General features: G+C 42.1%; 1 protein-coding gene across 1 annotated transcript in view; it reads left to right on the top strand.

The window, feature by feature from the left end:
- RBM19 (RNA binding motif protein 19) overlaps positions 1-26,536 on the top strand; it is a 148,705-nt gene that overhangs the window by 15,639 nt on the left and 106,530 nt on the right. Inside the window, exons 5-10 of the mRNA XM_082253230.1 lie at positions 2,962-3,154; positions 8,625-8,815; positions 10,379-10,453; positions 20,422-20,500; positions 22,948-23,019; positions 25,532-25,732. Coding sequence (XP_082109356.1) covers positions 2,962-3,154; positions 8,625-8,815; positions 10,379-10,453; positions 20,422-20,500; positions 22,948-23,019; positions 25,532-25,732 — 811 coding nt within the window. The remainder of the gene's footprint in view (positions 1-2,961; positions 3,155-8,624; positions 8,816-10,378; positions 10,454-20,421; positions 20,501-22,947; positions 23,020-25,531; positions 25,733-26,536) is intronic.

Raw genomic sequence — 26,536 nt, 5'->3', positions numbered from 1 at the left:
AATATCAACACAATATAACATTGGGTCTTAGGTTGCATTCAGACACTAGAGGGGTTTAGGGGGAAAAAAAAAAAAACAATGGAGGCTGCCAATAGTGAGTATATGTGGGGATCCATGCTGTAGTTATAGTATAACCATATATATCCTGTTTATATACCTAGTATATGGACAAGAAAAATGTATACATACCTGTACATATAGTAATCAGGCACATATCTCAATTTCCATAGAGAATTCTTTAACGAGGAGGACTGTGCGTTTTGGGAAGCTCAAAAAAGGCAATGTATAGTGACATAGTAGTGAGGGTAGTCACTCCATGTCTCATATCTGAGTGGATGAAAGCAGAAGAACAATGTTTCTCAGAATAGTAGGCGTTTTTATTCTATGATATCACTTTAAGGGAGAGCCCATAAAAGTGCTAAACCATAAACTCAAGTGTTCCAAAGTGGTAAACTCAGTGTGCCTCATGCTTGTTATAAGAGTGTGTAAGTGCCTATAGAGCCCATAGATTATCTGCTTTGAAAGGGGCAAAAGAAAAGACATATAGTCATTCTGGACCGTAAGAATGGACAGGTGCCATGCGTTTCTAAACGATTATACTCCAACATACAGAGTTTACCCATTCGTGTATGGGCTACCCCTATAGTAAAATATATATCATGTATATTGGTTTGCTTTCATATACATATGTGAGTATGTGTGTGTAGTCAATTTGGTATCCAGCCCACCCTCCTCCATAATAGTAGGGGGGTGACCAGGATTATATATAGATAGGCAGTTGCCACATAGGGTCCAAGATGAGTACATGCAAAGCGTACTTAGAACAAACATAGGCAGCAAACATAGTGGTAAATACATAGAGTGCCACCCAATACAATAGATCCCTATGCAGTACGAAAGTTCCAAACACAAACAGACACCCTAGCACGGCTCACCAAACTTGGGAAGGACCAGAGCTTAAATGTAGGGAGCGTATCTCCTCTGCTTGTATGTCGGCTGTTAAGCACAGTAAGATTGAGGTAAATTCCCGGGTATCACAAAAGTGTAATGTTAAAGTATTGGTACTAGCTTTTAAAATATTTAGTTTTTTTGTTGAATAAAAGAAATCTTTTTTTAAAAAAAAACTCTTCTGCCCGAAATCCCTGTTTCCCAATCCTTCCAAATGAATTAGTCAATTGAGGATAGGGGCACACCCTAAATTGGATACGTCATGGCCAAGATGGCTGCTATCTGTGGACACATGACTTGTAAAATAATTCTGGTAGCTAAATACCATGAAGCATGTTTTATTTCTGGGATTATTTTTAAAATTATTATTATTTCGTTAAAATGTTGTAGCTTTATTCAGTATCAAACGACTATAAAAAAAAGTTATCAAATTCATTCCATCTTGTACGTAATGACATCAAAATTTGGCAGTTTTTAACCTGTTGCTGGATCCCCTCGTGGACAGACATGGGGACCCAACAAACGTCCACAGGCCCTACCCCCTTTTGCCATTTACCCATGAAAATTGACTTGTATGATATGTGGAGAAATATTCCCCCCCCCACTAGAGCATACTCCTGGTCTAAGGCCAGCCTAGGTACTCTCTCCAGTATCGACTTAGCTTTGGGGAATGAGAAATCGCTCACTAAATTGCTTACAGCTACTTATCTCTTATCTACTTATATATAATTAGTGAGTCATGCTGTCCCCCCTACAAAATGGATATCAAAGAAAACATCGGTCCCCTAATGGGGTTTAATACAGCATGCGCACAAAAAAGGAAAAAGGTATTATAAAATTCAAACGTTTATTTAGTACATAGTAGTTTAAAAGCGCAAAAAAAGGGAACTGGGTACACATTTACTCCAGGTCCCGTAAAAAGCATACAGACTGATACATTGGACAAATAAGTACAAGGATCTGTGCTGTGTTACAGTTACCAAATCAACAATATGGCATATGTGGCCTGTAGATGGTGATTCGGAAACGATGCTCCCGACATGTTTCGAAGTTTTGTAATTTCTTCTTCAGGGGAAGAGGCACAAATATGTCTGATTAAAGATAATCAATACAAACAATCAACAATGGGTTTTGACGTTATAAACATAACAAGTTACCACATCAACATATGGTTAGAAAACTTAGAAACAAATATAAGTGCAAGTCTACAGTCACAGTGATATTTGTCTATGCATGTATCCTCCCAGTAAGGTGCCCCAAGAACCCAGCATAAGTTAGTAACTTACCCTGAATCTGTCTGTAGGAATCAGGATAAAACTCTCAGGGGGATCCGGAGAGAGAAAGAAGTTCATGGCTCCCAAGAAAAAGCTGGCAAGGGGGTCATAATGAGATAGGGGCTGTAAGTTTTATACGGTAGTTTTGAGGTCCAATAAGAACCCACCAAACCCAGAGTGCTCCAAGAGATCTCATGTAGAGAGCATAGAGGGAGTGGATCCTCATGAAAGGATGCTGTAGTGTAGTGCCGAGAAAGGGGGGGGGGGGGGGGGTTAGTGGTAGGTCATACCCTCCCAGGCATACATCTCACAAGGATCACCCACAATGGGGTTGGCACATAACGGGGAGGGCTCCCAAGAAGCTGAAAAATAAGAAGTAAAAAGGGGTATACATGTATCAACAATCCCATCAAATGAGGGAAAATGGATAGGGGAAGCAGTCCATTCAAGCAAAATCTCCATTACAGAGGACTTACCCAATTCTGCAAACAACAGGGACCCAGTAGGAGCTGGGATGAGTGATTAATTCACTCTCCCAGGATCAAATAGACATGCCGTCCTAGAGGAAGTTCAGGATTCCTTTGTTTCATACAAAGTACATGGCGGTATATCCGCTACCATAGTTTTTGCATTGTTTTTCCCACGAAAATGGATACTCGCTCTGTTGAGCTGTATTTATTAAAGTGTTTGATAAATTCATGTGTTTTCTGATACAATATATTTACTGTGATGTCTACAGCTGGAAAAAGACAGTGGCTTCCAAGAGTTTCTTACAGTGCATCAGAACAGGAGCAAAACGGCTACCTGGACTAATGATACAAAAGTGGAGACAGCCGAGAAAGCGAAAAGCCTCTCACGGGATGATTACCTGAATTTTGACTCTGAATCTGAGCAAGAGACAGATGATGAGAATAAGGATGAGTTAGAAAAAGGTAAGTCGCAAACAAGGGGTATGGATAACCCTACAAAGATACTTCTCTTTTATGAAATTGCTAAAACCTAGAAATAATATAAAGAAATAAGCAAACTTTACATCATGAAATAATGGCATCAGAATTACAAATACTCTACTTTACTTTACATTTTGAATATACGTTTTTTTATAGTTGCAAATCTTCAATTATTTATCCCATGGAACCACGTTTTGCTTGAATTTTTAACTTGGTAATCAAACTGCTAGTATTCTTCTAAAGAAACAAGTCTAATGTAGGATCATATCTGTACAGTATTGTGGTCTCCTGAGGTGTGTAATTGTCATAACTTATCCAACAACATCCATTTCTAAAACATTACGATGAGAAGCAAGAAGATCTCAAACCTTTAAGAAATAGATGCTGTGGTGTGATTAATACCTGTACTATTCAGGGATCAGCTTGTTGCATTCAAGGACAGGTAAGAGTATTCCTGAGCAGGAAAATGCGCCAGCCTCCTGTACTGCATTGACTTCGCCAGCTAGTGCTATAAACTCAATTTTCCAATCTACCCCACACTCCTCTGCCACCAAACTGACCTAAGGATGTTTTTCCTTTACAGATAGCGTTTGCAAATACTATACTAATCTTTATGATCTTATAAAATCAGTACCAATCAAAACCAATAATTTTCAACTAGATCTCTGATAATTTGCTTTTCTTCAACAAGACTTTACAAGCTCACGTCTCCACTGAACTCAGTGGAGCATCCCATTTGATTTGTTTGCCAGTCACAGAAACAATATCCATGGCTTTTTGTCATTAAATCTGAACTAAGCACATATATCTGTAGTGTTTACTTATCTGTCTCCAAAGCTCTAAGTGTTGTTTCTCCCTGGTTCTTCGTCGTTCTGTTATTAGTATGAGTCACTTCTGAGAAGTTTTCTTGACACACGAGATGAATTTGTGACAGGGGAGGGAGCTCAGCACACAGCTTGTCTATTCGGAACACAGCTCTGAAATCTTCCTTCGGTTCTATTTGCTTTGTGGAGGGGGGTGTGTGCCTTTCTTCCAATCACCTCTCTCGTGGTGTAACTGCAGCTCTCCACCCCCTCCTCTGTGATGCTACAAGAAGGATTTTAATACGATTCTGCCCTTTTGAAGGGGTTTTGGGAAGATAAGACTGTGGATAAACAAGTAAAACTTATGTAGGAAGATTTGTTTTATCTCTGTGTATCACCTGAGGCCAGCCTGGATATATGAGAGGGTTTACAACCACTTTAAGCCTATTTTTTATCATACTGCTGGTCCCCCAAACTATTCCTTTATGCCTCCTAATTAGATCAACTTCTGCTTTGTGTGACCAGGCGCTGCTTTTTTTTATCCCCTATAGAGAAAGGGCTCTCGGTCATGTTTCCTTCTCTTTGTAGTTTACAGAAGGAGGGTGGTGAAATGCTTACATCACATATCCTTCTGTACGCGGGTATGACTTCACCTGGTCACAACCTGCACACATCCATTGATTGCGGCACTCAAAAACCCACCAATTAGAGAACAACTACTGTTTCACTGCCATATAGTACCCCCTGAAGAAACATCGGTTGTAACGTGTGACACTTGCACAGATCTGTTTCCCAGAAAATGATTTTAACGAGTAGCTGATGGCAAGGAATAAATACATAAACTTCTTTATAAGTAAATAATAATTGCTAGGGTCGAAATGACTACCATATATACTCGAGTACAAGCTAACTTTTTTTTATGCTGAAAAAGCCCCCCTCCGCTTATACTCAAGTCACATACCTGTTCTCCCTGGGGCTGACCGAACGTTGGGAAAGCCTGTACGCATTCGCCCATTCTCGGGCGAACGGCGCATGCGCAATGACGTGGTGTGGCCCCGGGCGGCACCATTTTTAAATGTAAGACGCCTCAGGGATGGGTAAGTAAGACCCTACATGCCCTCAGCCCTGCATCATGCCCGCTTCCCTGCATCTCCTACGTCATGCCCAAATCCCTGCATCTCCTGCACCATTTCCCGCACTAGGCTTATACTCGAGTCAATACGTTTTCCCAGTTTTTGGTGGTAAAATTAGGTGCCTCGGCTTATACTCAAGTATATACGGTAATCGATTATTCGACAACTAATCGATTAATCGACAACTAATCGATTAATCAACTGTCGATAGTTGATTTATAGTCAATTAATCAACTATTTATAGTCAAAACTATCAATAGTCGATTATCAACTATTTTCGTAATCTATTAGTTGGTCAGCTGATTAGTTGGCCTTCATACAGGATACATTATTTGTTTACAGATCAGGAAATACAGTGCAGCACACAAACAGCTCAGTACACCATCCATACATGTCAGAAGACACAGTGCAGCACACATACAGCTCAGAACACCATCTGTACATGTCTTGTAAAAGCCTTAGAACTTTAGAACTTGTGAATGTGTGAGGAGCAATGCCTCATGGGATACGTAGTCCTGGGCAAGAGAAAGAAGCCAGTGAGTGATTTTAAAAGGAAGAAGCTGTTTTTTTTACCTTGCTATAGGGGCAATCTATACTATACTTTGCGGCTTGCTATAGGGGCACTCTGAAGGCAGGAGGAGACACAAGCATTGGCCGGGGGGACCCTAGAAGGGGAGAATCAGAGCTGCTTACAACCACTTTAAGGGCTCTGTGCACGGAAAATCAGGACCTGAGTCCAGAGATCGTGGAGGCAGACTGCAGATAATTTGAGGCATTACAATTATATTTAAAGTAAAAATTTACCAGTATTGCGCATTATATTTAAAATTATTATATCCACGAAAAAAAGGCCTCAGCCTTTAGTACTGCTTTCATATAAAAGGTTTATATTCCCCCCCTCCACCCTTCAAATCACTTCATGTCTGGAAACCCTTATAGTAGTGATTATCTGCCATTTTTTTTTTTATAAAGGGCTATTTTATTTTTTTCTTACACCATCGTGACAAGTGATTAAAAAAACCATGCTGCTGCTACTAAATGTCGGATGCTGGTTATACATCTCTCAATTTTTTACGATAATATTTGTACAAAATTTCTTTCAATGAATGGACAAGTGTCGTTCAAAAATTCCACTTGCTTTTAACATTCAATTTTGCATGTCATTTCTGACTGAAAACCAGTGTCCGAAAATTAATTAGATTGAGAAAAGTTTTCTATTCTGCTCCTTCAAATTTTCGCGTCACTGTCGTTGAAAACTAATACCGATTTGACCCCAGTAACGATTAGAAATTCGAACAAATGTTCTTAAAGCAAAAATGTTCAAAGGAAAAATGTGTTTGGGTATGGCCAGCATAAGTGACAGCCAGCGCAGGTAGCTTGAATAAAACTGTCTGTCTTTGACAAGAAAGTCTGTCATGCATAATATTTTATTGCAAGCTTGTCTAAAAATCTGCCAAACAGCGGTTTAGGTCTTTTTACATATTTTTTTTTTTTTAATAAAAGTTTTGACCTCCTGAGTCTGATGACATGTACCAGATTCAACCCCTAATAATACATATATCTCTTCTGTCTGTTATTCCCAGAGTAGATTCGATATTTTGTTCCCTAAACATATAGCTGGATATTTATATTTACCACTGCATAGAGATATTCAAGAATAAACTGTTTAAAAAAAAAAACTTTGCATATTAAGTTAATTATACACCACACCATTTTTTTGAGGCTTTTAGTCGATTAATCGAAAAATAATCGGCAAACTAATCGATTCTGAAAATAATCGTTAGTTGCAGCCCTAATAATTGCATATAATTCAAATTCCCAAAATGTTGGGGCACTGTACAAAATTTACATAAAAATACATAATAAAAATTGAAAATAGAGAAAATAAACTGAGTTGGGACAAGGCCATATTTACCACGGCGTAGTATCCCCTCTTTTAAGAGCACTCTATAAACACCTGGGAAACTTTATCATCATGTCTGCATAATGTGTTTCTGAACTGTCAGTCCTTGGAAAGAACCATTCCTCATACTTTACAATGAGAAGGTTGTCTTACGCCTAAGGCCATCCTATCAACTGAAGGTGGATTTGGCATTCCTCCTCAATGAGGACGTTTGTTCTACCATTCTTATGCCCTGCCCCTAAGCATCCAAAGTAAATCTCTACATTGCCTGGATGTAGTCAGAGCCTATATATTTACCAGATGGATGGATCCCATCCTCGGAACCTCACAAGGGAAGCTGTGTCCACCATTGCACAACCAATAAGGAATCTTATTGCTTTTCAGCATTCATTCCAGAACAGAGAGAGTTTCTTTGGAATTTCATCATCAAGCCTCTATAGCCGAGTGCACCTGGTCTTCTGTTCCTACTTTTTCAGAGTTTTACCAGATGGATGTTCAAGCTGCTGCTGATGAAGCTTTTTGCTGCAGCAATCTGGGGTTGGGTTTTCTGACCCTTGTTGTTTAAGCCTGTCGTCATAGCTTTTTTTCCTCATTGTTGCCCACCCTTCTTATTCATTGTTTGGAAACGTTCGATGATGTATCAATATTCTGCATGTGTTCTGTATGATTTAAGTGGTTCGCATTCTATGGACATGCAAAACAATTGCGCAGAGCAGGTGTGTATGACATGTTATTTAAAAAATCTTTCCTCTTTCCTTTTAGAATAACTTTATCATAAGAGAAATTTTGATCTCACTGTAAATTCCACATCCTCAAGTATAGCACAAGACACATGCAACCTTCCCTTCCATTCCTTGGCTTACTCTGCATTGTTTGCTACAAAAATGAGGACTCAAGGAGTGGGTAGGGTTATAGGCCAGGCATCGGGGATATGTGTCCTCCAAGACTTTGAAGACTTTGTCCAATGACCTAAAGGTACATGTCTTGTACTGTACTCCAAGATATGGAATTTATAGACAGGTCAAAATTCCTTTTTTTGTTCCTAGAGTTCAACTTCAATACTACTGCATACAAAGACATTGTAGACATTTGTGCATTTTCAGGCTTGCAGTGTCAGTTTGGGGTCCCTTTTCTGGTCCAACATGACTGTGTCCCTGTCCATAAACAGTTTGTTGCAAAGGAACCTGGCTGACCTGCACAGAGCCTTGTTCTCAGACCCTACTGAACACCTTTGAGATGAGTTGGAATGCCAGTTTTGAGCCAGGTCTTTGTGCCCAACATCAGTACCTGACCTCACAAATGCTTGTTTGGCTAAATGGGAACAAATTCCCACAGACGCACTCCAAATTCATGTGGAATACCACCTTTAGATAAGTGGAGGCCAGTAAAGCCACAAAGGGGTGCTTATTAATACCTGCAGTTTTGGAACAGAATGCCCAACAAGCTTGTATAGGTGTGTTGGTCAGGCTCCCACAAACATTTGGATATACAGAATAGGTCTGTTTTAGATTGTTTAAAATGTGGTTGATTACTGTCTTTATGCCTTGTCATATTTTGGTAATGCATTTTTACTGAGTTAGAAATAAAATTTATGTTTCACTGTTTATCAATAGATGGGAATCTTGCATTACAGTCTGAAGTTTCTGACATGGAATACCTTAAGTCTAAGGTAGTATCAGATGCCTCATCTGGAAAAAGCGAGGCAGAACAAAATGACAGTAACAAAGAAATGGATCAGAATATACCAAGCGATAAGAGAAAAAGTCTAGAAGCTTCGCTAATCAGCAAATCCACGAAGAAAGAGGTATGTGGAAAATAGCTTTCAAGCATTCTTGAATTTAAGGCCTCGTTCACACTAATGTGATTTCTATTGCGACTGCTATAGTGCTGCAATGCACAACAGGCCGCATATATGCATACGGCTGGCGGAATGTGAGTAAGGTTGCCATACACAGTACAATCTGATTGTACAATCTCCTTCAGATTTACCATCAGCTATTTAGTGCAAGGATTGGCCTGATTTGATACAAATTGAATAGATTGTTTAGGTGGGTCCTCCCTATTACAAAGTTTTGGTAAAGCTAAAGGAAATCAGATTGCATAGTGTATGGCCAGCTGTATACAAGAACTTGTGGGGAGAGACACTTCGCTGTCGTTGTTCTCATAATCCAGCTCAGGGAGGTGGAGGGTGTAAACACACAATTTCCCTTTTCAGGCCTATACACACCTAACATACTGGGAGCGCACATTTTTTGTTGTGTTTTTTCCTACAAAATGCATAGGGCAGCCCGTTGATTTCAATGGTTTCCCTACGCACAGTAAAGTAGCTCATTGGAGCATTTTGACGAGCTTTGGTTTGCACATTTTGTACCGTGTGTTTTAACTCATTTGTCGTATGTTTATGCATGCAGCAAATGCATGTTTGCTTCTGCACATGGTAAGCTTGACGTATTGTTTTTTATATGCCTTTTTTTTTTCCCTTAATTATTCAAATTATCTTGGACTCTTTTTATCTGATTTTGGTCTGGCACTGCTCTCTGTATCTCTATGGTTTGAGCTACTGTTGGTTAGCCGTCGAGGGAAACTGTTGTGTGAGAGCCACTATTTACCTTTTTTTGAACTTTTCCTTCATCTGACTACACTTGCAAGTCTGAACGTTTCCAGCACCTGTAAGTATGTTGTTTTGGTGCGTTTTTGGCAGGGTCTTGTGTTTAACAACCTGTCCCTCCTACATAAAACGCATTAAGCATAAACACGCATCAAAAATGCACTACAAAAATACACTGAAAAATGCATGATTATGCAGTAGCACTAGTGCTTAGGCAGGCTATACATTCATCAGTTTTTGTTCAACCAGCGGGTTGGATGGAAAAAAAAAAAGATCTGATTCCCCACACATTCTCACACATTAGATGTGGATGGTGAATCCTCCTGAAGTACCATTGTAATCTCATGGTGGGGAGTCTTCCCCTCCGTTAGAATACAATGATCAGTGCTGCCGGCTAAAGCCGGTGACACTTTTAGATTGTGTAAAACCCAAAAGGTTGGTTGTGCACAAGTCAATCGGTAGATTGTCTTGTGTACAACCAGGGTGCCTACACATGGAACGAAATTCGGCCGGTCTTTGCTGAAGCGGCTGAATTTTGATCCGTGTATGGCCCGCTTTAGGCTGATTCCCACAATGGATGTTATCGGTATAGATTTTGTATGTTTTCTCTGTGTTTTTGTTTCCCCCAAACACTGAAATTTTCTTTAAGCTGTACATTGTTAATGTTTTTCTCAATCATTCATTCTGGTTTAAACTGCTGAAGATGTTGCATTTTGTTGCAATACGGACATAATTATAAATTCATTTTTTTCCCCACAGAAAACAGCTGTTCAAAATGAGCCTACAACTCCATATACTATTAAGCTGAGGGGGGCACCGTTCAATGTAACTGAAGTAAGTTTATCAGCAGATTTGTCTAAACAATACTGTGTGTGTGGGGAGATATATATATATATATATATATATATATATATATATATATATATATATATATATATTTGATTCAGGTTTTATTTACCTGCAGTTCCTAAGCACAGCGGATCACAATGTCATTGTCTACTCATTTAGCCTTTTTAGTGGTATTTATTTGCATATATATCTATATATTCTATTTAATTCTCATATGCCTGCTGAAGCTCAATTTTTTTTTTTTTGTTTTTTCTTTTTTGGAAGTGCTATTTGTCACCACCACTTTTGCTTGGAAGCATGGTTTGCATGTCAAACTGGAGAAAAATCTACGAAATTAAAGAAAGCAGAGTTTATTTATACATTTGCCAACATACAGTATTTTTCTCAGTAGTGGTCCAAGAATTTTAAACATTTACTTCGGCAGGTCGTCTCTATTGTGCAAAATCAGGTATCTGTACGTCATTTTGTGCAGTAGCCACTAGATGGCATTATCGCAACGCCGGAGGCACAATCGTACCGTAATTGGCTAACAGGGATGTCAATTAACGGGTCCAGCGGACCCGATGTCCGCCTGCCACCCGCGATCGTTCCCTAGAGAGACAGAACGGTGATCTGCCTATGACTATGTAAACAAGGCAGATCGCCATTTTGACAGGGAAGAATTTAGAGATCTTGTGTTTCTGCTTAGCAGGAACACCAATCTCGGTCTTCATCCATTCAGACCATCCCCCCACAGTTAGCAAACACCACCTAGGAGCACACTTAACCCTTTGAGCGACCATGATGTTAACTACTTCTCTGCCAGTGTCATTAATCAGTAACAGTGCATATTTTCAGCACTGATCACTGTAATAATGTCACCGGTTCCAAAAAAAAGTGTCAAGTGTCAGTTAGCTGTCCAATTTGTCTGCCGCAGTGTCGTAGTCCCGCTAAAAATTGCTGATCGCTGCCTTTACTAGTTAAAAAATAAATATATAAAAATACCCCATAGTTTGTAGTCACGATAACGTTTGCTCAAACCAATCAATCAGCTTATTGGGATTTTTTTTTTACCAAAAATATGTAGCCGAATACATATTGGCCCAGATTGATGAAGAAATTAGATTTTTTTTTTAAAAATGTTATTGGCTGTGTTTTATAGCAGAAAGTAATATATATATATATATATAATATATTCAAAATTGTCGCTATTTTTTTTGTTTATAGCGCAAAAAAAAAAAAAAACTGGGTGTGATCAAATACCACCAAAAGAAAGCTCTATTTCTCTTACATCCTCCGACAGTCACCGCCTCTCCATATTCGTCACAATGGGGTAATTGACCATTGCTCCGTAGGAGTAGCTAGGCAACAGAATATGTCAATATTAAAGCTTTTAGCATATCCCACCCCCAGGGGGTGGTCCCCTCAGTCTATACCCTCCTGCTTCCTGTTCCATACCTCGGTTTCATTGTCTAGCTTTCAGGAGTTAGCTGGCTGTTTCTGTGCTGGGGCATTTTGTCTCAGCCTTTATCTTCTTTTTGATTTTATTTGAGTTTTTTTCTCTCTCTTTACTTAGCTGTTACTTTTGTCAGCATTAGTTAGTTCTTCTGATGAAGAGGATCGTGCGGGCTGGGTCTCGGGCTGGCCCCCCTAGTCGCAGCCTGCCATCGAGCGTTCAGTCAGGTATTTTTCCTGGCATTGGTGAACGACCCATCCCTGTTCACTGCAGGGATGCTGTGGTGAGGTGGCTACCTCACTGGACGCCATGCGGTTTCGTACCGCTGTGCTGCTGCGTCCTGGCTGCGACTCTCCCTGTCCCATGTGCAGTGGCTTGATCGCTTGTGCAGGTTCCCCACGCCATTCAGAAGGTAAGTGTACTCTGTGTGGGGACCTGTCTGTTTAGTGGGTGTCAGTCTGGGACTGTGTAACCCTGCATGTCTATTCACACTATGAGGCTCCCTGTCTGGATGCTGCTGTGGGCTGCAAGGAGGGGGCTGTGATACACTGTTCTGTGTTACTAACTGTGTGATTTCTCTGTGTGACATGCTATATGTTGTGGGGCATGCTGTGGTACATGTTTTGTGCAACATGCGGCGGCCGCTGCTGCGGCCCGCCATTTTATTGATAACTGCAGGCATATGAGGGCTTCTTCTATATGCTGGGAGCGGCGTTTTGGCGCAAAGCGCCGCCATTTTGGCGGCGATCGCTCCGGCCTCATGTAGCACTGCATTTACCTCCTCCCCCGGCGGCCATTTTTTGTAGCCTTCCATAGGCTTTATAGGAGCGGCTTCTGTTGCATCACTTCCTTTTCCCTGGGCACACCGATCGATACAGCAGCAGCAGTGATCTCTCCAGGTTTTTATCCTCTTTAGTCCTGTGTTCCTTGCCTGAGTTTGTAGTTTTCCCTGGGGGGGGGGTCGACTTGTGCTGGTGTGTGTGAGCGGTGGGGTGGGCTGCGCTCGCCTCGCTTTTAAAGGGACAGTTACCCTTTTTTCTCCTGCACATTTCTGGGGGCATGGATTCTCAGGAAAGCAAATTTCCTCCCGCTTTACTGGGAGGCCAAGGGGCTGTTGCTGTTTCCCCTGAGGGGGGCGATTTGGCCACAGTTGTGGCTAACCTGGCTGCTCAGGTGCAGATGCTTGTGGCTGCTCAATCCACTAAACAGCCCAGAGTTTCAATTTCCTCTGATTCAGAGGGCGAAGGTGCTGGAGCTGCTATGGCTGGGGTCCCCTTATCGGGGTCCCGTTCGTCCCTGGACTTTGCAGGGTCGGGGGGGGATGCAGAGGTTGAGGGGGTTGATGATTCTCCCTCTGGCTCGTCCGAAGAGCTTGCACTCATGGATGAATTGGTTGCTTCTATCAAACAAACGTTGCATTTACAGGATGAACCGTGTCCGCCTGCCGTTCTGGCCTCTTGTGGGACACAGCGGAGACGCAAAACATCGCAGGTTTTTCCTTGCACTGAGGATTTTCAGCGCGCTGTTAGTGAACAATGGCGCAATCTAAAAAAGCCTTTTGCTGTACCAAGTAGGTTCAAGCTGCGTTATCCCTTCACGCCCGCCACTGATGAACGCTGGTGTGTTCCACCTCCGGTGGATCACGCAGTGGCGGTTTTGAATAAATCCACTGCGATTCCGGCAGAGGATACCCCGGTGTTCCGGGAACCTACGGACAGGAGACTGGAGTCTCTTGCCCGTCATACTTACTCGGTTACCGGTTCCATGCTAAAACCTATTTTTGCTTCCCTTATGGCAGCTCAAGCTGTCGCGGATTGGACGCAAGTGCTCAGGCGCGTCCTGGTGGCTGATTCCGCCCCGCCGACGACATTGGCAATGGTGGATCAGATCCATCAGGGTGTCATGTATTTGTGTGATGCGGAATTAGATGTAATTCCTTTAGCTGCACGTGTGCACAGCGTGGCGGTGTTGACACGCCGTTTGATTTGGCTAAAATGTTGGTCTGTGGACCAATCGTCTCGCAAGACTTTGGCTAATTTGCCCTATACGGGATCTCGCCTTTTTGGCGACTCACTGGATACGCTGATTAAGGGGATCTCTGGGGGTAAGAGCACCCTCTTGCCCCAATCTTACAAGGCTAAGGGCGCTCAAGGTAAGAAGCATGCTTCGTTTAGGCCCCCTCAGGGGTCCTTTCGTGCCTTTCGATCGCACTATAAGGGCAAGCCCTTCAAGGGTCAGGGCTCCCAAAAGAAACTGTGGGCAGGTAAGCAGAAGTCCGGCCAGTCTGGGTCCGCTGCCCATAACAACGCGGCCTGAAGGGACGCCCTCACCCAGTTCTGGGGTGGGGGGACGTTTGCTCAGTTTTCTTCAACCCTGGCTGGCCCGCGTTCGGGACAGGTGGGTTCAGGAGATCGTTCGGTCCGGGTACAATATCGAGTTCCTATCTCGGCCGGCGAACAGGTTTTTTCCCTCAAACCTTCAACTGTCTCCGGAGCGTTTGCGGGATCTGCACCTGGCGGTGCAGGACCTGCGGGCTCAGGGAGTGGTGGTTCCGGTGCCTCATCGGGACAGATTTCGGGGGTTTTATTCAAATCTGTTCACTGTGCCCAGAAAGGAGGGCAAGGTACGTCCAATTCTGGACTTGAAAGCTCTGAACCGCTTTGTGCGGGTTCGCAAGTTCCGCATGGAATCCCTGCGCTCGGTGGTGGCTGCTCTAGTTCCGGGAGAATTCATGGCCTCCATCGACTTGAAAGATGCATACCTACACATCCCCATTTTCGAGGGTCACCAGAGGTACCTTCGATTCGCCGTTGCGGAGAATCATTATCAGTTCGTGGCGTTACCCTTCGGTCTCGCTTCGGCTCCGCGGGTATTTACCAAGGTGCTTGCACCGGTTCTGGCCTTACTGAGAGCCCAGGGTATCTCAATCCTGGGGTATCTGGACGACATTCTGGTTCGACCAGTCAGGGTCTGGTGAAGGATCTGTCCGTCACGATGCAGACTCTGCAAGAGTTTGGTTGGACGATAAACTTCCCAAAATCTATGCTGTGCCCGTCGGTTCGTCTTCCCTATCTGGGTATGATTCTGGATTCGGTTCAGGCGAAAGTCTTCCTACCGGAAGACAAGCTCAAAACGCTTCAGGACGAAGTCAGGTCCCTTCGGGACGTTCAGTGCTCATCCCTCCGGACGGGCATGAGGTGTTTAGGTTTGATGGTCTCGGCTTTCGAGGTGATTCCCTTCGCCCAGTTTCACACGAGGGGTCTCCAGGCGGAGATCCTGTCCAGGTGGGACGGGCGACCACAATCTCTGGATCTTCAGATCTCGTTGAGTCTTCACACAAGAAGGAATCTTCTGTGGTGGCTGCAGTCCCCGGCGGTGTCGGGGGGCAAGTCTTTTCGTCCGCTTTCATGGACGGTGATCACCACGGATGCCAGTCTGTCGGGCTGGGGTGGTGTTTTGGGCGTTCTGTCCACCCAGGGTACTTGGTCGGAGGAGGAATCCTCCCTTCCGATCAACATTCTGGAATTGCGGGCGATAAATCTCTGCCTTCAACGCTGGATGGACAAGCTTCAGGGCTGTCCGGTTCGGGTACAGACGGACAATGCCACGGCGGTGGCCTACATCAACCACCAAGGGGGCACCAGGAGTGCCCGAGCGGCTCGGGAAGTAGCCGACATTCTGTCTTGGGCCGAGACGCACGTCCCGGCGATAACGGCAGTTCACATTCCGGGGGTGGAGAACTGGCAGGCGGATTATCAGACCCGCCAGACTCTGGATCAGGGGGAATGGTCGCTCCACCCGGAGGTCTTCCAGATGTTGTGCGCGAAGTGGGGTTTTCTGGATGTGGACCTGTTCGCGTCTCGTCTGAACAACAAGGTGGGAAGGTTCGTGGCAAGGACGCGCGATCCTCGGGCAGACGCGTCAGACGCGTTAGTGGCTCTGTGGCATCAGTATCGGCTGATGTATGCATTCCCACCAATTCAGTTGCTATCTCGGTTCCTTCGCAGGTTGTCCTCGGAACCAAAAACGGTGATTCTGGTGGCGCCGGACTGGCCCCGCCGGTCTTGGTACGCAGACCTCGTGAATCTGGCGGTCGACGCTCCATGGCGTCTGCCTCTTCGGGAAGATCTTCTGTCTCAAGGACCGATATTCCATCCTGCTTTACAGTCGCTGGCTTTGACGGCCTGGCTGTTGAAACCGAGGTCCTGAAGGATAGGGGTCTCTCTCCGGAGGTCATTCATACTTTGATCAATGCTAGAAAGGCCTCTTCGGGGAGGATATACTACCGTACTTGGAAGGCCTATTTTGCCTGGTGTGAGTCCAGGGGGTATTCCCCTCGCTCATACTCTGTTTCGAGAGTGTTGGCTTTCCTTCAAACGGGCGTGGACCAGCGTTTGGCGTTGGCCACGATTAAGGGTCAGATTTCTGCTCTGGCCGTTCTTTTTCAACGCCCTGTGGCGTCTAATTCTCTGGTTGGCACCTTTTTTCAAGGGGTGCGGCACCTGGTCCCTCCTCGGAGGGAGCCTTTGCCTCCGTGGGACTTGAACCTCGTTCTGTCCGTGTTACAACATGCTCCTTTTGAAAAGATCAGGGAGATCTCGTTGCCTCTGTTGTCCAAAAAGGTCGCCTTTTTGGTGGCGATCACTTCGGCTCGCAGAGTTTCGGAACTGGCAGCTTTGTCTTGCAGGTCTCCGTATCTGGTACTCCACTTGGATAAGGTGGTCTTGCGACCTAATCCTTCTTTTCTTCCGAAAAGGATTTCGGAATTTCACCTCAATGAGGACATTGTCTTGCCTTCACTTTGCGCGGAGCCTAAGCATCCGAAGGAGGTGGCCTTACATTCCTTGGATGTTGTTAGGGCGATCAGGGTTTACCTGAATTCGACAAAATCCTTTCGCAAGATGGATTCTCTCTTTGTCCTTCCTGAGGGACCTCGGAAGGGCATGGCGGCGTCGGCTTCTACCATCGCCAAATGGATCAGACAGACCATTGAGCAGGCATATACTTTGAAGGGGAAAGTTCCTCCTATGCCTGCGAAGGCGCACTCTACCAGATCTCTGAGTACATCTTGGGCCTGTCGTCATCGGGCCTCTGTGGCCCAGGTGTGTAAGGGGGCGACTTGGTCGTCCGTTCACACTTTCTCAAAATTCTACAAAGTGGATGTTCAGGCATCGGCAGATGCTTCCTTTGGCCGCAAGGTTCTTAGTGCGGCAGTACCTTAAGGTCCCTTGTTTTTGGGCCCTTGGCTGTTTGGGATGTTTTTATCCCTGGGTTATTTGTTCTTCCTGGGTTGTTACTCCTGTTGAGCAAAGTTTTTTTTCATGCTACCCAGCTGGTTTCCTTCCTTTGGTAAGGTTTCTTTCTTTGATATGGGTCCGGCGTTGCCTTAGGCGCGGCTGCGTTTCCCACCCCTCATGCTTGCACTGCTTTGGGACGTCCCCATTGTGACGAATATGGAGAGGCGGCGACTGTCGGAGGACGTAAGAGAAAACGGAATTTTTGTAAAATCTTACCTGTAAAATTCCTTTCTCTGAGTCCTCCGACAGTCGCCGCCCCCGCCCCTCTTTTGGGGTTTGTTTATGTACTCTACTGCTATTCTACTGAAACTGAGGTATGGAACAGGAAGCAGGAGGGTATTGACTGAGGGGACCACCCCCTGGGGGTGGGATATGCTTTAATATTGACATAATCTGTTGCCTAGCTACTCCTACGGAGCAAAGGTCAATTACCCCATTGTGACGAATATGGAGAGGCGGTGACTGTCGGAGGACTCAGAGAAAGGAATTTTACAGGTAAGATTTTACAAAAATTCAGTTTTTTCGGGAAAAAAAGGACATCGATTTTATTTGGGTAGGGCGTCGTATGACCACGCAATTGTCAGTTAAAATAACGCAGTGCTGTATTGCAAAAAATGGCCTGGTCATTATGGGGGTAAAATCTTCCGGGGCTGAAGTGGTTAATAATGTCCTTTGTACATTTCAGCAGTTACAGGAGAGTTACTGAATACATTTTCTTTTCTTTAATCTTTTTTGTCCATTGTCCATTGTCCAGCCATCACATCTACAAATTAGTAAGCTGTAATGTATAAGAAAAGTTCCTTGTGGGTTTAAAACCGCTTTAAACTTTTGGATTATTCTGCCCCCTACAAGAGGATTGGACACTAGCAAACAAAAATAGCTGTACGCTAGCTAGCCAAGAATAACAGCTCCCACCACCAGCATGCTTCAGTTTTTTTCCTAGTGTTCTAGGAGAGTGGACATCCTTTTTACAGCTCTGCTGTGTTAAGACTAAAGCCCCGTACACACGTACTGATCGTCGGCCGAACGATCGGCCGTCTTTTGTCCAGGGCTGTCGTGTCTGTTGAAAACTGCAAAAGACTGCACACGAATTTTGTCGGCCAACAACAGCCGACTGCAGAAGTGATGTCATGTGATGGTTAACTTTCCTTGTCTTTTCTTTTCTGAGCATGCCCAGTCTTGCTAATCTGCTGTCTGTCGGCCGAAATCTGTACTGACTGGCGAACAATCGGCCGTTCTGGTGTTGGCCAACAAAAATTTTAATGCCTGCACGACAGATTCTGTTCGGCCGAAAAATGCGATGTCGGCTGTCGGAAGCATCATACTAACAAGCCTACAATCGGCGGTCGTCGGCCGAATATTTATGGCCAACAATCGGTGCGTGTGTACTGGGCTTTAGTAGTATCTTTGTTTTCCTTAAATGAATAATTTCTTTGCATTGCTGCTGGGGCATCGATTGCAGCTTTCCGCCATGGTCACCCTCAGCCTGGCTTTTGAAGTACTGCATCTGGACCCTTGGACTAGTTTGGAAGTGAAAGTCTGTGTAGGGCACTTTCCAAATTTCGCTCTGGGTAAAGTTGGCTGCGGAGGTTCTGAGTTGTCGGCATTGCCTCAGCACTTTCCCTGTCTATGAAGATTCACTCAGTAAGTAGACTGGTTGTGCTGAGCATGGTTATCTATCTCCGTTACTTTGGTAGCTGGGTGTCTTTATTCCCTGTTTTTGCCAGTTTTGCAATGAAAAGGTTTAATGCTGTGAGACGTGGTGTTAATTTCATCCACTGGGGGTGGTTTCGTGTGAACTTTGTGCTCTCTTTCCCATCCCACAGCGAGGAGAAATCTCTTGGCTGCTGCTTGTGCTTGAAAAGAGACATTTAGAACTTCGGTCTTAGATCTGTTTCTGCTGCACACCTATAGTGACTTTAATAACCTATGGTCGTTTGACCCTCATCTGCTACCGGCTGTTTGGGTTTTGTGAGAACCTGCCTCTTGCTCTGTACTTATATATTGCCTTATTGCCATATGGTAGTAACATGTCTAATTCTAGACATGGGGGAGAGGGGACAGTTCACATTTACCTCTAAACTGGTGGCCCATAAAGGCTTTTAAAGCGTCACCTATGAATAATTTTAGGTACGGTAGTTTGTCCTTCCCTTTACAAGCTTGCGCAATTTTAAAACATGACATGTTAGGTATCTATTTACTTGGTGTAACATCTTTCCCATTATACAAAAAAATTGGGCTAACTATACTTTTTTTTTTTTTATTAAAAAAAAAAAGTGTCTTTATTCCAAAAAAAATTGCATTTGAAAGACCACTGCGCAAATACGGTGTGACATCAAATATTGCAGTGAACGCCATTTTATTCTCTAGGGTCTCCACTTAAAAAAATGTATAATGTTTGGAGGTTCTGAGTAATTTTCTAGCAACATAATCTTTTAAATTTTACTGAAAAATTGTTTGCGCACTAAAATTCATTTAAGTGTATTTTTTCCTGAAAATTTGTGTTTATTGAATGGGAATAAGGAAAAAAGGGGGAGGGAAGAGGAAGCAGAAGAAAGGGAAAGATATGGGAAATGGGACTTTAAATGAGACTCGTGCCATAGAGTCTCCATCCCTATTAATCATGTGTTCCTTATGTTCATTTTACCTTCATGAAAATTTGTGTTTGATAAACAGGTGTGCAAGTATCACATGACACACACAATTTCAACAGCCACTTTTTTATTCTTCAGGGCCTTTGGTTTTAGAAAATATATAACACTTAGGGGTTCTTAGTAATTTTCTAGCAAAAAAAAATGCTAATTTTAACATGTATTTGAGAAATGTCAAGATTGCCCAAGGTGGCAAGTAGATAAGGCACAGGCTTGATGTTTTTATATGTACATTTATATGGATATACATCCAGGCTGTATGCCAATTTTCTTTTTTTTATTCTAGACTATAATTTTTTATATGTTATTAGTTGGAGTGTGGTGTTCCCTGGGGGTTTACATAAATGGTTACATTTCATGTTGTTTTTCACCGTAGATAACAGGTTACCCCAGTTATACATTATCAATCAAATTGAACCCCACAATAATCTGTGACAATGCAGATTTTGGCATATGATTTATCTATGTCCAACCCCCTTTTCTTTCTTTTTATTCATGTATAATTCTGGTATTATGGAATGCTTTGCCTATATCTAAATGTAACAATTTTTTTTCACAATTTACGTTTAGCAAAATGTACGTGAATTTCTTTTGCCACTGAAGCCAGCTGCAATTAGAATAGTGAGAAACTACCATGGCAACAAGACTGGTAAGATTCTGTTTGGTCTTGCTGTAAGGATTTGATGGGTAGGTGTTTGCTATCCTGGGCATTAAAAAGAAACTTCAATCTTGATTTATGAAATGTAATATATGAATATTGCAGTGAAGCAATGGTTCTTATTTACCTAAGCCACTGAGCTAAGTTCAGTACAAAAATTGGCAAATTGTAATAATCAAAGGAATTCCATGGGGGGATGCACATCGCTGAAGCCAAATTATTTTAAGATCAAGTTCAAAAACTGGATAGAGTGGTAAGCTAAAGCAGGGTTTAGAGCTAGAGATAATTGTGAGCTCATATCATACCTGAAGCTGCATTCACACAGGAACAGACAGCTGCTGGAGCGCTTTACCCCTGTTCCCGACTGCGGTAGGGGGCAGTGTGGGGAGCAATTCAGCGCATCACAAACCGCTTCCTTTTTTTTTTTTTGTATTTGTGCAAACTTTATTTGAAGTGTATAAAAGTACACTTCATGTCATTGTACAGAAGCGGGATGCGCTGAACTGCTATACAGTGCCATGTGATTCTGTTCAGCGCGTTGTGATAAAATGTAGCATGTCTGCATTTTTTCGTAGCATATAAAACAAAAAAATATTGGCAGTGCCTAAATCCAAAATATTCTTGCAATGCAAAATAAAAATAAATTAATAGTGAAACACTCATAAATATCTTTATAAGTGAAATACAAAAATAATATTGTGAATAAATCATCAATTATTACAAACAATAAAGTCCATCCACATCTGTGAAAAAAAAAAAAATCAGTCCTCCACCAACAGATCCAAAATGAAATAAATAAATACATATCTCAACCCATGTGAGGTAATAATTGCCACCATCCCATAATTGCACAAGATTTGTAGAAAAATTTCTCCTCCTAGGTGGGATTTTAAGGGTAATGAAAACGAAATGATAATATAAAATCAATCAAAATTTTATTTAACATAATCACAAACAACATATGATAAAAGGTAGTAGAGCATGAGCTCTTGATGTAACAATCATTACAGCAAATGACATGATACAATAAACCCCAAGTGAAGGGAAGATCCAACGCGTTTCAAAGTGTGATATGAACTTGTAGTTCTATTCTTCATCAGGGACTGTTCCCATCTCTATAATGGAGAATAACAAAGTTACATGATTTATATATTTACATATAGACACGTGAGATTACATTACAAACATGTGCAGTTGCAATACTGCCACTGACCACAAGGAGAGAAAAAAACACAAAATCCTTCCTCAATAAAGCAATATAGTGTTGTTTGGCCAAAAAGCATGTATCTCCAAGGATAACCAGGACATCATCAGTCATACTGATCCCAAAACTTCCTGTAGGACCACGGAATGTGTGATTGGGATCCCAAAATAACGACAGGTGCCCACTATATAAACAAATGAGAAATATAAGTATATGTTTCCCCGGACGTGTTAGAAACCTAAACACATCTAAGTGGGGTGTACACACTTATATCCAAACGATCAGTAGCAAATAATTAAAAAAAAATAAAAATTCATGAAAATAAATATAAAAAGATGACAATATTAATTTGTCAAAAACGGAGGGAAGGAGGGGGAGATAACTCCTCCATCCCAAGAGCCATTAAGCATGAATACATAGGGGCCATACAAAAAGGGAGGGGCTCTGGTAATATCCCATATATAATAAGATACTTACATTCCCACCTTTGCTGACGTCACACCGCTGCACGATTTTGACCACTACAAGGATTGTAGTGGTCAGAGCAAAAACACAGGATTGCAAAGTTTTGTCATACAAGTAAAACAGTTGTACGCTTTTTGTTTTATCTTTGGAGCTTTATACTGACCATACAATCATTCAATACATTCTGAATGAATTTTCTTTCCAAAATAGTTATTGAGAATTTTCGTTCGAATTTTGCATCATTAGTGGGCCGTGGCAATGGCAGGTTTTCCTGCAGCCATTGAATTTAAGTGATCGGGCATATTGAAATTTTTTTGAAAAACAAACGAATTTCTACTTAATGGGAGAATCATACTAAAAACATAATCGAAAAAGAAATGAGCTGTGACCTGGAAAGAAAAGAGAATTCATGGGCCACAAAATTACTTATCTGTAGAAAAATTAGGTGAAATTGAAGGCTTGGTTGGCCGAAGTTCGAAATCAATGGTTGCAAAACACACAAAATGTCTGACTTTCGAAAGAACATTTGTTCGGAATTCGACCCATGTATGGCCTGCATTAGTCAGGTCTTAAAAGTTGCAGATTTTTCTGTCACAAAGAACCTTATTGCTGGAGACTTTTAGTCTGTCAGAAGTTTAGACTTATTTAGTGCTATGCAGTATTTTATTGAAAATTGCTGTATGCATCTTCCTGTGATAAACATATAAACTTGATAATCTAACAGAAAACAAAACATTGGTGTATTCATTCTTGTACATCTGTTGTGTAGGTTATATTTTTGTGGATTTGAAAAATGAAGAGGAGATTCAAAAAGCCCTTAAAAAGAACAAGGACTATATGGGTGAGTGACTGATTCTGGGATTTGGGGGATGCAGTGGCATTTGTTTGTTTGCTGTCACTTGATCTGTAACTGAGCTTTGCATTAATTTCTAGTTTTATTTAATATATACAAGGTGATAATATGGATAACTCAACAATTTATTTACATTACAGTTGTTCTATATTATTTTATATGATTTTATTGGTTGGATAAAGATCTGTTGCAGAGTCAAGTGAAAGAATTGTTATTGGTTATTTCCTTTCTTAAGTATTCTGCATGACTCTACATGCAAGTTACCTAGTTTTGTTAATATTATGGACTCTGATTGAGAACTCTGCCACAAGCAGTGTAATCTTTTATTACAATAATTAACAAATGTGCTCATTATTAGAGAAAAATAATTTAAAGTGATGTTTTATGATAAATTTGTGGATTGTATAACCTTATGTACAGTGGGGAAAATAATTATTTGTTCCCCCACAGATTTTGTAAGTTTGTAAGTTTGCCCACTTACAAAGAAATTATAGGGTCTATATTTTTATCATGGGTGTATTTAAATGATAGAGGCCGAATTTAGACCAAAAATCCTGAAAAAACACATGATACAAACATTATAAATTGAGTTGCCAAGCAAAACATGACTTAGTACTTGGTGGAGAAACCCTTGTTGGCAAGCACAGAGGTAAGATGTTTCTTGCAGTTAGTAACCAGGTTTACACACATCTCAGGAGGGATTTTGGTCCACTCTTTTTACAGACCTTCTCTAAATCCACAAGGTTTCTTGACTTTCGCTTGGCAATTTGAAGTTTCAGCTCCCTCCATAAATTATCTATAGGATTAAGGTCTGGAGATTGGCAAGGCCAATGACCTTAATGTGCTTCTCCTTGAGACACTCTTTTGTTGCCTTGGTTGTATGTTTTCGGTCATTGTCATGCTAAAAGAACCATCCATGACCCATCTTCAGTGTTCTGGCTGAGGGAAGAAGGTTTTCAACCAAAATTTTACAATACATGGCCCCATTCATTGGCCCCTTAATGCGGCAAAGTTGTTCTGTACCTTTTTTAGGGGAGAAACAGCTCCAAAGCATAATGTTTCCACCTCCGTACTTGACTGTAGGGACGGTGTTCTTGGAGTCATAGTCAGCATTTTTCTTCCTCCAAACACGATGAATCCCCTTCCATCAAAAAGGCACATGTACAGTCATGCCAATGAACATCTAAATTATTCAGAGAAGGGTTGGGAGAAAGTGCTGTGGTCAAATGAAACCAAAATTGAGCTCTCTGGCATTAACTCGACTTGCCATGTTTGGAGGAAGAAGGTTTCTTACAAGGAGCTCTCTGTACTATCTACCTATGAAATGTTAGTACAGCGATCTCCCCTCTAAGCTTTTGTGTTCTGACAGGGGGGCTGCCCCGCCGCGCCAGAACACACTGGTCAGAGCTTGCAGCCATTGACTGCGAGCGCTGATCGGATGCCAAATGGCAGATGTTTTTTCTGGCATGCCCGTTCTACAAAAGCCTGAAGCTCGACCTGTCGGACAGGCTGCTGTACACACAGGCTGAATGTCCGCCAGTTTCTGTAGAGCTGCACGATTCTGGAAAAAAATGAGAATCGCACATTTTTTGCTTCGAATAAAGATTATGATTCTGACAATTTTTTTTATTTTAAAGATTTACAACATCTAAACATTAGGTCATCAAACGTGATAGCAGTAATGTATCTAGGTTTGCTACCTAACCAAAACTTATCTGTCCCCAAAAAAGGATGTATTTTATATGTTGCAGTAGACTGCAAGACTGCAAAACCTAAAATGTATAATGTGCGGACATAGCTGAAATGAAAAAGTTGCTCTTGGACTCAAAGGGATTTTAGAAAAAAAAGGCCCGGTGACTTAATAGTAATAAAGAGCTATATAGTTTGACCATTTTGGTAAACAAGTCTTTTTAGCAGGCATACCCATCTGATACATTCCACAGAAACTTTTAAAAGGCGTGTATATATTATCTAAATAAGCCAAGATACTATATTTAAAGGAATTACTGGAAAATATTGAACTAGTATTTAAATAAAAATAATTATGCAGTTTTCATCATTCCCCACCCAGTAATATTTTCATGAGCGTCCCTGCTGGTCTATGCTACGAAGAGCTAAGGTAAAGGTAGCCTGGAGCAGAGGGACTGAAGGGCAAGCTGTCGGCATCGGTGGAATCCTGCTGACGTCTGTTCCGGTATCGGCGCCATTTGCATTTCACGCTGGCTCCACCACGGCTGACTGCTCCCCCTTTAGTCCCTCTGCTCTAGGCTACCTTCACTTTACCATCCCGCCACAAGGTATGTACTGATGAGAATCGTGAACATGCTGGATGGAGATCGTGGGGGGTGGTGTGAATCGAGATCACAATTTTCTTTTTTACAATTAATCTTGCAGCTCTAGTTTCTGTTGAACCGGCCGATATTTGGTCCTTGTGTATCAGGCTTTTGTCAGTCTTGTGTTAACAGATTGTGATTATTGATACTGTAGCACTGTCTTGTAGGTGGAAGATACATAGAAGTGTTTCGGGCTGAGCAAGCAAAGGTCACTTCAGTCTCAGAGAAAATACATACTAGACCATGGGAAAAGAAGAATAATGATTCTGAGCTGCAAGAGGATTTGTCAGAATCTGGAAGACTGTTTGTTCGAAATCTGCCCTACAGCTGCACTGAGGCAGACCTAGAGGCATTGTTCTCCAAATACGGTAAATTTTTGTAAAATAGTCTTCCCAGTTGGTAACATTTAAGAAATAAATTATGGCATTATAAGAATTGTATGACAAAAGAATTGTATCCTTTTGTTTCTAATTTAATTATTTAATTTAGGAAGGAAGCAGAAGGATCGACAACTGTTTAAAGATATACTCTTAAAGTGATACATGTTCTACTAAAGGGTTTTCATTTTTGTTTTAAAATAAAAAAAAAAGTTATTCATGATAACTAATAATGCACAGAACAGTCCCTTACCTAAAGGGGTACCCGTGCAGGCAACCTTTTGATCAGGGCTGTGTGTGTCCATAGACACAGAGTGATGGTAAGCCACACTGCAGCCCCCTCCTCATAGGCATTTTACTGACTGCAGCAGAAGACATTGGCTCCCGCTGCTGCCTGTGTGTCTTGTGAGACTAGGACGTGGAGGAGTGGGGCTGTTGCCTGCACAGCGCTGGATCAGTGACAAGAACCAGGTGAGTGTTTAGGGGCAGGAGGAGGCTAGGACAGGTAGTGGGGTGTTTTTTTTACCTTTAATGCCAGAATGCATTAAGGTAAAAAACATTTTTACTTTAGAACCAGTTTAAAGCAACCACACACATAATCTACAGATTTACAATCTGTGTATACAAAATCAGTAATTGTTCAGTAACTTGTCAGGTCTTCTGTCCATGGATAAACATGTTACTCTAACTCTAATTGAGTTTTTAATTAAAAGCTATTATTTCTTGTTTTACCTTTCTTGGAGGTAGAGGAATGGATTGTAACCGGGGAAAAAGACAGACAGGATAAAGCAGAAC

Source organism: Pelophylax lessonae, assembly GCF_965119305.1.
Source record: "Pelophylax lessonae genome assembly, chromosome: 1".
NCBI classification, from domain to species: domain Eukaryota; kingdom Metazoa; phylum Chordata; class Amphibia; order Anura; family Ranidae; genus Pelophylax; species Pelophylax lessonae.
The sequence above is the reverse complement of the archived record's forward strand: the minus strand, read 5'-3'. Positions and strand labels throughout refer to the sequence as shown.